Consider the following 15797-nt stretch of genomic DNA (forward strand, 5'->3'; position numbering starts at 1 on the left):
GACTGACTCTGGGGTTGCAGCGCTCATCTCGCTTTATTGGCCGAGGGAGCCGGCGTACAGCTTCCAGGTCATGTGGCCAGCATGACTAAGCCGCTTCTGGTGAACCAGAGCAGCACACGGATACGCCGTTTACCTTCCCGCCAGAACGGTACCTATTTATCTACTTGCACTTTGACGTGCTTTCGAACTGCTAGGTTGGCAGGAGCAGGGACCGAACAATGGGAGCTCACCCAGTCACGGTGATTCGAACCGCCAACATTCTGATCGGCAAGCCCTAGGCTCTGTGGTTTAACCCACAGCGCCACCTGCGTCCCTTTATTTACAGCTTTATTCAACGTTGATCAGAACAAAGGAAAAACATGACTGCTTGCATCCGTGTCCAGGAAAACAGCCGGAGCAAAAGCTGTATACAAAACAGAAACTCCCAGTGAGCAGGAAGTACCGTATTTTTCGCTCTATAACACGCACCCGACCATAACACACACGTAGTTTTTAGAGGAGGAAAATCCGTAGGCATGCCACCCGTAGGCATTCCCTCCATAACACGCACAGACATTTCCCCTTACTTTCTAGGAGGAAAAAAGTGAGTGTTATGGTGCAAAAAATACGGTAAATAGGGATGTGACACACAACAGCCTGTTCCCTTTTTAAGGTGGAACGGAAATATCCTAACATGTGGAACACCCCATCACAGGAAATCTAGGAAACACATCAACCCAAAAGATTTGGATGACATCACTGTGGTAGAAGGAATTGTGGGACCTTGACCATAGGCTTTTGGAACAGTGGTCAAGCAGCAGCCCAATATGTCTGTAGCCTGTCACAGTCATGTTTGGAGCCCAGTGTGCAATTCAGCTGTGCATCCATTTTGCATGCTAGAAGCAACGCAGGAGAAAGGCCACTAGGTGCCCTCACAACTCTAGCAAAAGGAGATGAATTGCTGGCTGTGTAATTCCAAGATCCCTCTGCATAGCAGCCGTGAACTCAAGACACGGAACTTGTTTTGAACGCGAAGAAACTCCTCCATGCAGCGGAGATAAAAGGTTCAGCCTTCCAAATCTGATGGGCCTGACCTAACACCTCCCTCCCTCTTTGAAAAGGAAGAAGTGGAGCACTGGCTGAGTAATGGCACAAGTGGTGTGTCATTTCTAAGATGACAGCTGCCAGGTCGCAAATCAAACCCTGCAGAAACCTCTTGGGGGCTGCAGCCAACTTGGATCTCACTACAAGAAGAAGAAGAAGAAGAAGAGTTTGGATTTGATATCCCGCCTTTCACTCCCTTTAAGGAGTCTCAAAGCGGCTCACATTCTCCTTTCCCTTCCTCCCCCACAACAAACACTCTGTGGGGTGAGTGAGGCTGAGAGACTTCAAAGAAGTGTGACTGGCCCAAGGTCACCCAGCAGCTGCATGTGGAGGAGCGGAGACGCGAACCCGGTTCCCCAGATTAGGAGACTACCGCTCTTAACCACTACACCACACTGGCTCTCTCTACAAAAGTAGGGGCAGGTGGTGAGTCATCCCTGGCGAGGATACCAGGCCTGCCACAGCTAGATGTGGCGACTGTGCTGCATTGCTGATGCACAGGTGGAGTCCTGAGCCACAGGAAGCTGCCTTTCACTGAGTAAGACCCACCGATCCATCCAGCTCGGGGTGATGGACATGGAGGAAGAAGACTTGATTTTGCATCCCTGTTCAGCTACAATGTGGGACGCGGGTGGCGCTGTGGGTTAAACCACAGAGCCTAGGGCTTGCCGATCAGAAGGTCGGCGGTTCGAAACCCCGCGACGGAGTGAGCTCCCGTTGCTCGGTCCCTGCTCCTGCCAATCTAGCTGTTCGAAAGCACATATAAGTGCAAGTAGATAAATAGGTACCACTCTGGCGGGAAGGTAAACGGCGTTTCTGTGCGCTGCTCTGGTTCGCCAGAAGCGGCTCAGTCATGCTGGCCACATGACCCGGAAGCTGTACGCCGGCCAGTAAAGCGAGATGAGCGCTGCAACCCCAGAGTCGGCCACGACTGGACCTAACGGTCAGGGGTCCCTTTACCTTTACTCAGCTACAATACTCATGGACCTGGGTCAGACATCGTCTGTCAACCCATCTTGCTGTGAGAATAAATAGGGGACAGGCCATGTATTTCACCTGAGAACTTTGGAGGAAAGGCAGGAGAAAATGATGCCTAAACAAACATGACACCTGACCAAGAGGAGGAGTTCTAGCAAGGGGGGGTCCCTGTGGCCCTCCAAATGTCGGCATGCCAAACCCTGTGTGTGGTGGGATAATGAGCTGCTTGTGCGTTGAAACTCGATCCCTCAGAGCTCACTCAGTCTAGTGAAACCCTGCCTTGAGAGGAGCCCTTGAGCATGGCTCTCTCAGTCGCTGGTAGAATCTGACAGTGGGCGTTTGCGGAAGCGTTTCCAACATAAAAGCTGTTTCACAGACATGCGCCTCCTGGATTCCCTGCGTGACAGCTTCCGGCGGGGGGTGGGAGTTCTTAAGGGCTGTTCTGATACCTCCTCGCTGTTCCCACTGGAAGTATCCCAGAGCCTCCCCTCCGACTCCCTTTCCTTTGGAGCTCTCGCACTCCCCCTACTGGTTCCCTCTTCTGCTGAAGAAGAGGCTCTCCTATTCTCCTGAAGCCTTCTCACCACCTGTCCTTCCGATGGCAGTTCCCTGACATCCACCTCCCCCCCAGGGCCCCCTTCACCCCCTCCCGCCTCTTTTCTTACTGGCGGCGAGGACGGAAATCCCTGGAAGGAACTCCCCTCATCCTCCGAGGATTCAAACACTTCTAACCACGGCCTACCGCCTCTTTCCCCCTCTTCCTCTTCTTCGTCGGAATCTGTTTCCACCTCCACTTCCGACTCTGGGAACCCTTCAAATTCCCCTTCCTCATCTGTAGTCCCGAAGTGTTCCCTCCTAAACCTTGCCACTGGTTGTGGTTTACTTGGGAAACGCCGATGAAACGTTTCTATTAAAATCTCGTCTTTGACTTCCTCTGCCGGTACCCATGCGTTTTCTGACTCTTCCTCCCCCTCCCATTCTACCAAGTATTCCACCTGATTCCCCTTCCACCTGGAATCAATGATCCCCGCCACATCCATGTTGCGTTCTCTCTCTTCTATGACGGGTGTCCGGGTGACCTCCCTCTCATGTTCCCCCCACTCACACCCCTCTCTGTATGGCGACAGTAATGACCTGTGAAATACTGGATGCAATTTCATGTGACTGGGCAATCGGAGTTTGAACGCTACTGGGTTCACCTGCTGTATGACCTCAAAGGGTCCCAACCGTTTGGGTCTCAATTTCTTACACCCTCCCTTGAACGGCAGTCCTTGGGTGGATAGCCACACCCGGTTACCCACCCTTATGGTTTCGCCTTCCCTCCTATTTCTGTCAGCTTGCTTCTTATATTCTTCTTTGGCTTTCTCTAAGTTGAGTTGGAGCTGACGGTGGATCGCTTCCATCTCTTCAACAAAATTTTCCGCTGCAGGTACACTCCACCTCCCCCCGCCCTCCCCTGGAAACGCCCGAGGATGACACCCATAATTGGCTAGAAAGGGACTCATCCCGGTGGACACGTTCTCCGCGTTGTTGTAGGCAAATTCTGCCAGAGGTAACCAGTCCACCTAATCCGTTTCTCTGTCCTTTACATAACACCTAAGATATTGTTGCAAAACCCCGTTTGCCCTTTCTGCTTGCCCATTTGTTTCTGGGTGTCTGGCGGTGGAAAAACTTACCTCCACATGCAACATGCTCATTAGTTTCCTCCAGAACCTAGAAGTAAATTGTTTTCCTCTGTCGCTCAAAACCCTCAAGGGGGCGCCATGCAACCTAAAAATGTGCTCCACAAACAACCTTGCGGTTTCTTCCGCTGTCACTGCATGTGAACAAGCTATAAAGTGGCACATCTTAGTTAGTAGATCTACCACCACCATGACCGCGGTTTTCCCTTTGGATCTCGGTAGATCGGTCATGAAGTCTATGGATACCATCTCCCATGGCCTTTCTGGGGTGGGTAAGGGTTCTAATAACCCCGCTGGCGCCAACCTCTCTCCCTTTGCTCTTTGGCACCTGTCGCATCCCCTGACATACTCCCGCACGTCCTCCCGCACCTTGGGCCACCAAAACTCCCTGGTAACCAACCACATGGTTTTGTGCTGCCCGAAGTGCCCCGCCGTGGGGCTGTCATGCAACTGCTTAAGCACCCGCCCTCTTAGTTCCCCACCTGGTATGTAGAGCGCCCCTTTGTAATATAGTTTTCCGTTCTTTTCCTCAAACCCCCCTGCGTTCTCACCTGTCTCCCTGAGTTCCCTAAGTTTCTCTTGGGCATATTCATCGTTTTCAATACCCTCTACCAGTTCTCTTTGCCCCACCAATGCCGCCCCACAAACCCAGTGGTCCTCTGAGATGATATGTCTTTCTTCCACCCCTCCTTCCCCCTCCAAGTACTCCGGTTTTCTGGAGAGAGCGTCCGCCCTGACATTCTCAGCCCCTGGCACGTAGCGAATCTCAAAATTGAACTTGGAGAACTCTTGCGCCCATCTTACTTGTCTCTGGTTCAACACTCGGGCTGTCCTCCAGTATTCTAGATTTTTGTGGTCTGTCCGCACTTGAACCTTGTGTTGCGCTCCAATCAACAGGTGTCTCCATCTCTTGAACGCTTCGTGGACAGCGAGTAATTCTCTGTCGTACACTGTATAATTCCTCTCAGACTTGTTCAATTTCCTCGAGAAGAAGGCACACGGCCTCCATTCCGACGTATTCGCTCCTGGCTGCAGAAGCACGGCCCCCACCGCTCTGTCAGACGCGTCGGTTTCCACCCTCATCGGCTGCTGCAGATCCACGTGTAAGAGTTGTTCTTCCGAAGCAAACGCCCTCTTTAAACTTTCGAAAGCTCGCTGCGCTTCTTCCGTCCAGACAAATTTCTTCTTACTGCTGAGACAATCCGTGATGGGGGCTGTTAAATGGGCGAAGTTCTTGATGAACTTCCGATAGAAGTTTCCGAACCCCAAAAACCTCTGCACATCTTTCTTAGTTTTCGGTGTCCTCCATTCCAGCACCGCTTGCACCTTGCTAGGATCCATGGCCAGCCCCTTGTCCGACAACCGGTACCCAAGGAATTCCACCTCTCTGGTGTGGAACTGACACTTCTCCAGTTTCACCCACAGCTGGTTTTCTTGCAGTTTGCTCAGTACTTCTCGCACATCTCGCACATGCTGCTCTTCATCCTCCGAGTACACCAGTACATCGTCCAAGAACGCAGCGCAGTTCTTGTACAGCAATGGTCCCAGTACGTGATTCATGAATGATTGAAATACTGCGGAACCCGCCTGGAGGCCGAAGGGCATAACGCAGTACTCAAATGCCCCCAAGGGGGTGAACATAGTGGTTTTCCACTCATCTCCCTTTCTCATACGTATCAGGTTATACGCCCCCCTCAGGTCCAGCTTGGTAAAAATCTTCCCTTTTCTCACCCGGGTCAGAATGTCATCGATTCTGGGCATAGGGAAGCTCACGGGTTCGGACACTGCGTTTAGGGCCCTGAAATCCACAATTAATCTCGGTTTGTCCGAGTTTTTTTTGTCTACAAAGAACACTGGACTACCCCCCACCGCTCGTGACTCCCTGATGAACCCACGCTTGAGGTTTTTGTCAATAAACTCCCTTAGCTCCTGCATTTCTCTGTCAGACATTGCATACACCTTGCCCACTGGCAATTGCGCCCCTGGAAGTAAGTTGATTTGGCAGTCAAAGGGTCTGTGCGGGGGTAGTTTATCTGCTTCCCTTTCGCTGAAGACGTCGGCAAAATCTGCATATTGTCGTGGTACCCTACCTTGTTCCATTGCTTCTATCTTTGCTAACGTGGCCTGAGTCCCTACTTGGCCCCCTCTTTCTGTGCAGTGTCCCATACAATGTGCTGACCCAAAGGAAACCACTCTCTGGTGCCATCCCACAAGCGGATCATGCAGCGCTAGCCAGCTCATCCCCAAAATGATGGGCGCTCCTCCCAACGTGGCTATATTAAACGCTATCCGTTCTGTGTGTCTTGCCACCCTCATTGTCATGGGGACAGTTTGCTGGTCTACTTCTCCCCCCAACAGCGCCCTCCCATCAATCGTGGTCACCTGCAGGGGATTTTTTAAAGGAATGGTTTGTATCTGATGGGCGGCTGCAAACTCCTTACTCATAAAGTTGCAGGAGCTGCCTGAGTCTAGTAACGCCTTCACTTTTAGTGGGTGTCCGTTTGCCAGCTCCAGCAATACCTCTATTACAAGAGCTGGTCTTGGGGGTTCTGGCGTGGGCACATTTACTGTTCCTTGGCCTGGCTGCTGTGCCCCGTCGGTGGCAGCCAGGCGTTGGCTTTTACTTGCTCCTTAGCTCCTTCTCCCTCCTCCCCAACAGCTCCCGCCATTCCTTGCCATTCCTTTCTTTGCGGACAAACTCTGGCAAAATGACCTGGCTGTTGGCAGAGAAAACATTTCTTGGCGCCTTTTCCCTCCTTCTTCCGCCCTTCACTGGGGTTTGAAATTGCGCGCGCGCGCGCTGTTCCGATTTCCATCGGCTCTGCTGGCAGAGAAGGCTGCTCTGGAATCTCTGGAATGCGGAAATCCCTCCAACGCTCCCCTTTCCCTTCCCGCTTCTCCAAGGCTCTGGCCTCCTGGCGTGAGCCTATGGCCAGCGCTGATTTAGTCAGAAGGTCCATAGACTCCGCCCTGGGCCCCCGGGAAAGTTCGTCTTTCACTGCCGAAGATAGTCCTTCTTCGAACAGCATTTGTATCGGTTCCGCTGACAAATCCCATCCTAATTTATGGATCAACATGGTGAACTCAGTCCAGTACTCACGGACAGATCGGTTCCCTTGTTTACACGCCATTAACTGCCTGCGCGCCACTCCCTGCTCAATCTCGCTGGAAAACATCAGATCCATGGCGCGAAAAAACTTCCTTGTGTCCCTTAGGGCTTCATTATTGGCTGCCATTAGTGGTCTCACCCAATCTCTGGCCGGGCCTTCGAGATGCCCAATCACAAAAGCAACCCTCGAATCCTCATCAGGAAAATCATCAAACTGCAGATTGAGGGCATATTGCATCTCAGTCCTGAAGGCTTGATAATTCCTGGGATCACCCCCAAACTTCTGCACCAGTCCTGGCACTTTCCTCGAGAGCTGGGCGGCTTTCCCCTTTTCTGCATCATGAGCCCTCCTCTCCTCCAACCTCGCCGTTTGCAGAGCTAACTGTACCTCCAACATCCTGTACCTTTCTTCCAGGCTAGGACCGGCTGCAGCTGCTCCCCCATCTCCTGCTCCGGCTGGGTTGCTCATGATGCCTCTCTTTGCACAAGCTGCTTTCAGGGACTGTCAGATTGCTGTGGTGGGATAATGAGCTGCTTGTGCGTTGAAACTCGATCCCTCAGAGCTCACTCAGTCTAGTGAAACCCTGCCTTGAGAGGAGCCCTTGAGCATGGCTCTCTCAGTCGCTGGTAGAATCTGACAGTGGGCGTTTGCGGAAGCGTTTCCAACATAAAAGCTGTTTCACAGACATGCGCCTCCTGGATTCCCTGCGTGACAGCTTCCGGCGGGGGGTGGGAGTTCTTAAGGGCTGTTCTGATACCTCCTCGCTGTTCCCACTGGAAGTATCCCAGAGCCTCCCCTCCGACTCCCTTTCCTTTGGAGCTCTCGCACTCCCCCTACTGGTTCCCTCTTCTGCTGAAGAAGAGGCTCTCCTATTCTCCTGAAGCCTTCTCACCACCTGTCCTTCCGATGGCAGTTCCCTGACACTGTGCATCAAGAAGCCTGCCAGCTTTTGGTGTGCTATTTCCTGGACATTTAGGAATAACGTGCCCGGCTGATGACATGGCGAGTTCCCCCGTGTCTTCCAGACATGCTGCCTGCTGGCGTTCATCAGAGCTCAGCACTGTGATGCCCCTGTTCTGGGAAGCGAATGGGGGGGGGGCAGAAGATCCCCGATAAAGACTCACAAAACCAGCCAGCCACTGTGACGAAGAAACAGCCAGACACAATCCGAAATCTCTTTAATTAGCTCACACACTTTTATTTTCATCGTTATAAACTGCAGACTTTGGGGCTTTCTCGTCATGCTCCCCCAACCAGCCCCACATTTTTTCTGCTGTTTGTCCTGAGCATCTACTTTCTCTGCTGGCCTGGACCATTTCCGGCTTGTGATGTGGGGCTCTACTATGGAGGTCAGATCTGACCATGGTGGGATAGTTTAGGGCAAGTGTCTCTCCCCCCCCCCCTCCAAAACAAAGTCAGGAGTGATGCTAATGAATGAATCGGGTCTCCTTTTCCAACAATGCTCATTCCTTTATTGTCAGGGCTGGGCTTTATGGAACGGTGCTGCCACAATGTCCAGGCCCACACCAAATCAAAGCAACGTCACAAGGGTAGTGAAGAGCTCTCCACCCAGAACCAGAGGGGGTTTGGGACCACAACCTCTGCCAGTACATTATGTATAATATAACTATGCTTAATATGTCCTGTATATTCATATGTATAGAGCAACAAGCATGGGCCACCACCGTATACCGACTTTTGACTTCCTAAGTAAATCACCACCACAGCAACAGGCACAGACGATTTTGGTCCCAGTCTAGGCCCTTGTCTTGCTGATCAACCAAGTCCCTCCCACTTTCCACCCCACTCTGGAATTCCCCCCAGTCTCCAGCCCCCCACATTAGCGCAAATTCCACAGTTTCCCTGGGCGGGACACCCACAAGCAGCCACGCAACACATACACACCCCCAACACACACATTCATATGTAAATACAGACTCGCCAACATACAAAGAACAAAGAACATCGGAAATCTACATCTGAGGTTGTGGCAGCCCCTTGTACAGAGACACCTCCGCCAACGGGAACTGGCTCCTGTCTTAAATAACAGTATTTCTTTACAGCTGTCCTCGAGTTTTGTGCTAGGAAGGACGTTGGAGGTTATTGGCAGCACAGCGGTGGATTGAGAAACGCAGAGTGTGAGAGATCTCCCAACGCAAAGTACATGGCAGGAGGAAATGGCAGGCTTTGGCGTAAAAAGTATAGCTTGTTGGACCCCTTGTTTGCACCTCCACCGCCGGTGGGGGTGTGTGAGTGAGGTTAACTTCCCAGTGACACCTCCAACTCCCCAAAGCCAAAATCTGTAGCGCAGGAGGCGTCGCTCGGCCTCAACACACTGACCTCCTCCATTTCCCATCCAGGCTGAATGGAAATAATTCTGTTCTATTGTAGCTCCCAATGCGATGGCTGCTCTCGTCTTTGTGGTGCTGTAGAAAACAATTCCTCAGGGAGAAGTAATGTCTTTAGCCTTTGAAACTGGGAAGGATGCATCTCTTGTCTTCTGGCAGATCTCCAGAAAGCACACTTTTCTAACCCACGGTAAACAAAGGACAAAAAGGCTCAGCTGAGCCTTCAGGTGCACCTCTGGACGTGGGGCTGGCATTCAAAAGTCTCTGCTGTCCCTTTAGTGTGTGTGGCTGTTGTGCTGTGAAGTAAACCAAGCAGCTTCCCCTGGGTGTGCTTGTCCCTGGCTCCAGAGCCATGCACAGATCTCTGAGTTTATGGGAATCAAAGGCAAGGAAGTGCAGAGTTAATTCAAACCCACTCTCAGACAGGGGAAGGCATGAGAGGGGCCTTCCTCCAGCTGCTGGACTACAGAAATGCATCTTCTTTTGTAAGCATTCAGCCTCCCTGACCCCCTCTGGCTGGCCCAGCAACTTCTTCCAGCCCAACAGGAAAGACAATCCTTTTTGCTTTGGATGCAGAAGGTCAGGTTCACTCCCCAGCTGCATTGAGGGCAGGTAAAGACCCCTGTCAGAAACCCTGGAGAGCCACTGCACATCAATGAAGACAGTACAAAGGCAGATGGACCAATGGTTTGGCCTTGTGTACGGCAGCTTCCTTTGTTCCTATAGTCCCTATAGCACAGCTTTCTCTGCTGCTACTAGGCACTATTAATTCCCCAGCCATGTGCAGGACCCCAACGAATCATGGCAGCTCAGCATCTCTGGAGGGCCAGCGCAGCCGGGGCACAGAATGCGCTGGGAGCAGCCAGGGCAGCCAGTCAGGGACCAAGGGGCATAACACAAAATTAAACTGCATAGCAAGATGGTTCCTGTGGGACCACCTCTGGACAGCCTTTTCTGCATCAAGAGTTTTCCAGGTACATTGTACTTTTAGTATATATTTTATCTATATTAATAATATATATTGCTGTTCACTGCTTTTGGAGCCTTGGGTTAAAAAGCGGTATATAAATAAACCATAGCATAGAAAATAGTCTGTTTCTATTCCCTTGCTCAAAAGCAGCTTGCAGAGTCCCCTTCCACCCACCTTCTGGCGGTTTGTGTCTTTCAGAAGCAGAGACCACAAACTCAACCCCCCCTGCTCTGCATCCAGGAGTCGGGAATAACTGCTGCTGCTCTGCCCCCTGGAACAACCCTCAGCCAAATTCCATACTCGCAACCACCAGGCATGGATCAGAATCCCTGCTTCATTCAAGGGAAGTCTCATATGGGGGGCAATAATTTGTTCTGCTTCCTTTCCTTTAGCTGTCACAGGGACTTATATGAAGGAGCCTCTCCACCCCCATCACTCAGCCCAGATACTGAGGTCCAGCTCCGAGGGCCTTCTGGCGGTTCCCTCATTGTGAGAAGCCAAGTTACAGGGAACCAGACAGAGGGCCTTCTCGGTGGTGGCACCCACCCTGTGGAACGCCCTCCCATCAGATGTCAAAGAGATAAACAACTACCTAACATTTAGAAGACATCTGAAGGCAGTCCTGTTCAGGGAAGTTTTTAATGTGTGACATTTAAATGTATTTTTAATCTTTGTTGGAAGCCGCCCAGAGTGGCTGGGGAAACCCAGCCAGATTGGAAGGGTACAAATAATAAATTATTATAATTATTATTATTATTTGGGGCTGGCTCCAGAGTAAACGAGAGATGAGGAAGCCACAGAATCCTTGGCCAGGACTAGAGCGGCAAGAAGGAAACTCGGGGAGTTGAGCTGACCGAGGGGGATCTGTAGCCACACCCCAGCCTGGACCGCCGCCCCCCCCAGTGCTTCAGGCTGTGCTGTCTCTCAGGCCAACTGCCCAGCTAGGAACATCAGAAGCTGCCGTCGACAGAATCAGACCACTGCTTCATCGAAATCTGGTCTGCACCAGCTGGCATCCCTGGTTGTCCACGGTTTCTCTGCGGTCTTTCCCAGCCCTCCCTGGAGATGACAAGGACTGAGTCTAGGACCTTTTGCACACACAGCAGGTGTCTGTGCTGACTGAGCCACAGCCCCTAGCTCAGTGCTACAGCCGCCTTTTCACCAAGTCCCTCCTTTTCCCTTCCTCTGGTTTCTGGTCTTGGACCGTGGAGAGCGGAAGAGCCCTTCTGCTACAAAAGCTGCAGCAGGCACAGAGCACTGCAACTCTGCCACTTCCCTCTCTCAAAGAAAGGTGGCCCACCAAACCTTTCCCGCTGACCTCCTGGCCATCCCATCACCTTTGCTCTCGTGCCCTCACACCTTTCTCCGTTTGCTGCCCATGGTGGCTGCTTGTGGCCGAGTCCCAGGCACCTGGAGGTCTGTTTGGGAGCAGCATCACAAAGATTGGTGGCAACGGCACGTTGGCAGCTATCACACCAGGCAGCAAGCGCTCTCCATCCCCCCCCAAGCTAAATGCAGCCTGCGGGCTTTCCCCCGGAGAGAAGGCTCATCAACACTCTCCTTGCCTAGAAAGCAAAGTCTCAGCCCTTTCCCAATTGCCCCTCTCCTTTCCCAGGAAAATACCCACTCTTTAGCCTCAAATCGGAACAAGAAGATTGCCGTTGGTTCCGATTGAGCACTAAAGAGTGGTTTTCCCCATGAGAAAGCGGATGAACCCAGAGTTTTGCTTATTTCTAGGAAATTCCCAGGCCAATTTTAGGGGCAGCCCCAAAGCTAACTGACTAGAAGCCAAAGGGCAACTTATGCAGAGAGACACTGACCATGAGGAAAAGGCAGGGGGCGTGAGGGTTGGGTTTGGTGGTGGTGGCGGGGTGTTTATTCCACCTTGCCCTCCCCCTTTCTCTTTGATTTCTCTGCCTTCCCCTCCTGACCTCAACGTGGCCCTAGGAGGTCCTTGCCACCGGCTGGACGCTGCATCAAAGCTGCCTGTCCCTGTTGCCACTGCAAGAGAGCCATGAATTTCGAGTAAAACTCAAGAGGCGCCCTTCCCTCTGCTCTCTCAGGGGAGCGGGCCCTCTGCCTCTCTCCCCATGTGAGGCACATGATTGGTTCTTGACTTCAGGACGTCTCTTCCCAATCAGAATATGGATGATTCCTGTCCTGGAGAGGCAATATGCAACACCCCCACCATGTGGGCCATTGCAGTCACTTGGTGGGTCAAGCGGGGGCCCCCAGCATCCCAGCCCCCTCACAGATCTGCTTGCATAATCAGTCCTCAGGCTCTCGCTGCGCAGCATGGAGCCATTTGGTGTGTTTTTTGGCTGGGTGAACAGAAGGCAAGGCGAAGCCGATGGTCTTGGTGCGAGAGCAGAGAGGATTCCGTGGCTGGCAAGGAGGTCGAATCCTGCCTCCAAGCTCTGCCAGCACCGACCAAACACTCCTCGTGGGGGACACTGCAAGGAGACAGCGACTTCTTCCGAGGCCGGAGGGAACAGAGGGAGCCGAGTGCAAGTGGTTTGGGCTCCGCCTGCCCCAAACAGGTGTCCCTACTGAGCTCAGAACGTCAACAGGGTAAAGAAAAAGCAAGAGTCCGCCTTCTAGGAAGGTTGTGCGTGGTGCCAGGATGCCCCAACATTGCCAGGGGAGCAGCTGGCACAGAGGACGCTGCTTGGCCCCAAAGAAGAACCCGCCCCCAGCATCCTTACAAAGACACATCATAAATAAATATGTTAAATAAATAGAGCGACAGTCCAGAGAGGGCGGGGGGACGGGCCCCCCAGAACCATCCTCCTGTATGGATGCACAGAGACACACACACACGCACACACGCACACACACAAGAAGTAGCTAAGGACAAAGATGAGTTAGTGCAGGGGGACCCCCCCTCCCTGGACCACGTGTCCTCCGAGGCAGCAGGTGACGGGAGAAGGAGCCTCATCCTCCATGTGCGAAAGGAAGGGCCAGGGAGGGCCAATGGGGCCTTGTTACTCGTGAGCCAGTGCTGTGGCAGCGTTCTGTGAGCTGGAGGCAAGGGACACGTGCGTCGTCGACGACGGCAGGGAACGAGGAGCCTGGCACCTGGAGGAGAGAGACGAGAAGGAAGGGGAGAGTGAGGGGCCATGTTGCCCTCTTTCTTTCTTCCCTGCCGGCCCAAATGCCCCATGTCCGTCAAGGAAGTTCCCCCTCCCATTGCGGAAGAACCCAGGGCAGGCCAACAGCCCCTCCAGACTCAGCAGCAGGACTCAGAAAACTTTTTCCACAAGTGGCCAGTCCACTGTCCCTCGGATCTTGTGGAGGGCCGGACTATATACAGTGGTACCTCTGGTTGCGAACAGGATCCGTTCCGGAGGCCCGTTCGCAACATGAAAGGAACACAACCCGCAGCGGCGCATCTGCACACACGCGGGTTGCGATTCACCGCTTCTGTGCATGCGCGTGATGTCATTTTGCGCTCCTGCGCATGCGTGAGCGGCAAAACCCAGAAGTAACCCTTTCCGGTACTTCCGAGTTGCCACGGGACATAACCCGAAAGAACGTAAGATGAAGCAGATGTAACATGAGGTATGACTCTGTGTGTGTGTGTGTGTATATATCTTTAAATACAGTGGTGCCTCGCAAGACGAAATTAATCCGTTCTGTGAGGCTCTTCGTATAGCGGTTTTTTCGTCTTGCGAAGCAAGCCCATTGACAGCTTAGCAGATTAGCGCTATTAGCGGTTTAGCGGCTTTTAGCGATCAGCTGTTAAGCGGCTTATCAGCGGAACAGCTGTTAAGCGGCTTAGCGGCTTAGGAAAAGGGGGGGGAGCGGAAAAAACCCGCGGGAACTCGCAAGACATTTTCGTCTTGCGAAGCAAGCCCATAGGGAAATTCGTTTTGCGAAGCGCCTCCAAAACGGAAAACCCTTTCGTCTAGCGGGTTTTCCGTCTTGCGAGGCGTTCGTCTTGCGGGGCACCACTGTACCCAAATGAATTCCTATGCACACTTCAAAGGGGGGCAAGTAGTCCTCCTCCTCACCCCACCCCAGCCGCCTTCTCGGTGTGCCGCCTGCTTCATTCACCGAAGGGCTGGCGGCGGTGGCACGAAACAGGCTTCCTCCTTGCCTAGAGAAAGAAGGTGCCACTGCTGCCACTGCTGCTACTTCTCGTGAAGTGAGTAGGCAGAGTGAGCTTGTCCGCACCGCTCTCTGGCCCACAGGAGCACCAGGGCGGTGATGAAGGGAGGAAGCGGCCGAGCGGGGGCAGCTCTGCCAATCAAATGCCGTACCTGGCGTGGCGTTTGATTGGCACAGCCTCCGCCGCTTGGCCTCTTCCTCCCATCACCATCACCAGGAGTCTTGGCTTCACAGCGGGTTCCGGCTTCGTGGCTCGGGCCGGATTTAGGACCCAGGTGGGCCTGATCCGGCCTGGGGGCCTTAGTTTGCTGACCCCTACTCAGCAGCCCGGGACGCAGGTGGCGCTGTGGGTAAAACCTCAGTGCCTAGGACTTGCTGATCGCAAGGTCGGCGGTTTGAATCCCCGCAGCAGGGTGAGCTCCCATCGTTCAGTGCCGGCTCCTGCCCACCTAGCAGTTCGAAAGCACCCCTAACTGCAAGTAGATAAACAGGTACCACTTTATAGTGGGAAGGTAAACGGCGTTTCCGTGTGCGGCACTGGTGCTGGCTCGCCAGTTGCAGCTTCGTCACGCTGGCCGCGTGACCCGGAAGTGTCTCCGGACGGCGCCGGCTCACGGCATCTTGAGCGAGATGAGCACGCAACCCTAGAGTCGGTCACGACTGGCCCATACGGGCAGGGGTACCTTTACCTTTTCCTTACTCAGCAGCCTTAACTTCTCCGTTGCCAGAGAGAGAGAGGACATAGTGAAAATGTCCGCTCACAGCTGTTAATCCCCCAAATCTGGGAAATGGCTAGAAGTCACCCCACGGTTCTCTGTTGTTTATGCAGGGCATCCCAGAACCTGGTTGATTCCCAGCCTGCTCTTCTGATTGGCTGGCACGTAGCTGAACAGATCAAATGCCGGTCCTGGGTGACCATTCCTAACCTTCTTAGTTGGCTAATGCCGTACCTTTGAACCTCTCCAGTGGCCCCAGATTCTGCCAGAGTCCTACAAGAGTGTAGGCTGAACTCCTGACATCCTGGTGGGAAAATATCTCCACCTCAAATTCACTCCCAGCTGTGCAGATGAGCACTCCACAAAACCTTCTCCATCACTGCTCTCTCTCTTGCTCACTCACCAAGACCGCGACTTTCGCACTCGCGACGCCGCCGGCCGCTCCAGGAGGCTGTCGAGACGCATGAGCCTCTCCAGGTGCAGAGCCCGTGGATCGTGCTCACTCGGGTCCCGTGTGATCTCAAACTCAAAGACGGCCGGCGGGGAGACGTCCAGTTCCAGGAACATGATATTCTCAGCCTGTGATGAAATCGGGGAAGGGAGGGAATTCAGAAAGGAGAGGCCAGTTTGCCAAGGAGGTGGCGCAGAAAAGGGTGAAAATGCAACACATCCACAAAAAATACGAAGAGGGATTTGTCCTCTCGTCGATTTGCGGAATGGTAGAATTAGAAGGGGACCCCCCAAGGTCATCTAGTCCAACCCCCCCTGCAAGGCAGGATTCACAACTGAAGCATCCCAGA

General features: G+C 53.1%; 1 protein-coding gene and 1 long non-coding RNA gene across 3 annotated transcripts in view; one reads left to right on the forward strand and one right to left on the reverse strand.

Annotated features, from left to right (window-relative positions):
- The window catches only part of LOC307212024, a 448212-nt gene that overhangs the window by 380376 nt on the left and 52039 nt on the right, over positions 1 to 15797 (forward strand). The gene's annotated exons all lie outside the window — the stretch shown is intronic.
- Positions 8027 to 15797, reverse strand: part of KIF3C (kinesin family member 3C) — a 45570-nt gene continuing 37799 nt past the window's right edge. For both annotated transcript variants that reach the window (XM_079968625.1, XM_079968624.1), the window contains exons 7-8: positions 15401 to 15576; positions 8027 to 13249 (exon numbers count right to left, since the gene is read on the reverse strand). In XM_079968625.1, coding sequence (XP_079824751.1) covers positions 13156 to 13249; positions 15401 to 15576 — 270 coding nt within the window. In that variant the 3' untranslated portion in view covers positions 8027 to 13155. The remainder of the gene's footprint in view (positions 13250 to 15400; positions 15577 to 15797) is intronic.

This window comes from Podarcis cretensis (genome assembly GCF_951804945.1).
Source record: "Podarcis cretensis genome assembly, chromosome: 3".
NCBI classification, from domain to species: domain Eukaryota; kingdom Metazoa; phylum Chordata; class Lepidosauria; order Squamata; family Lacertidae; genus Podarcis; species Podarcis cretensis.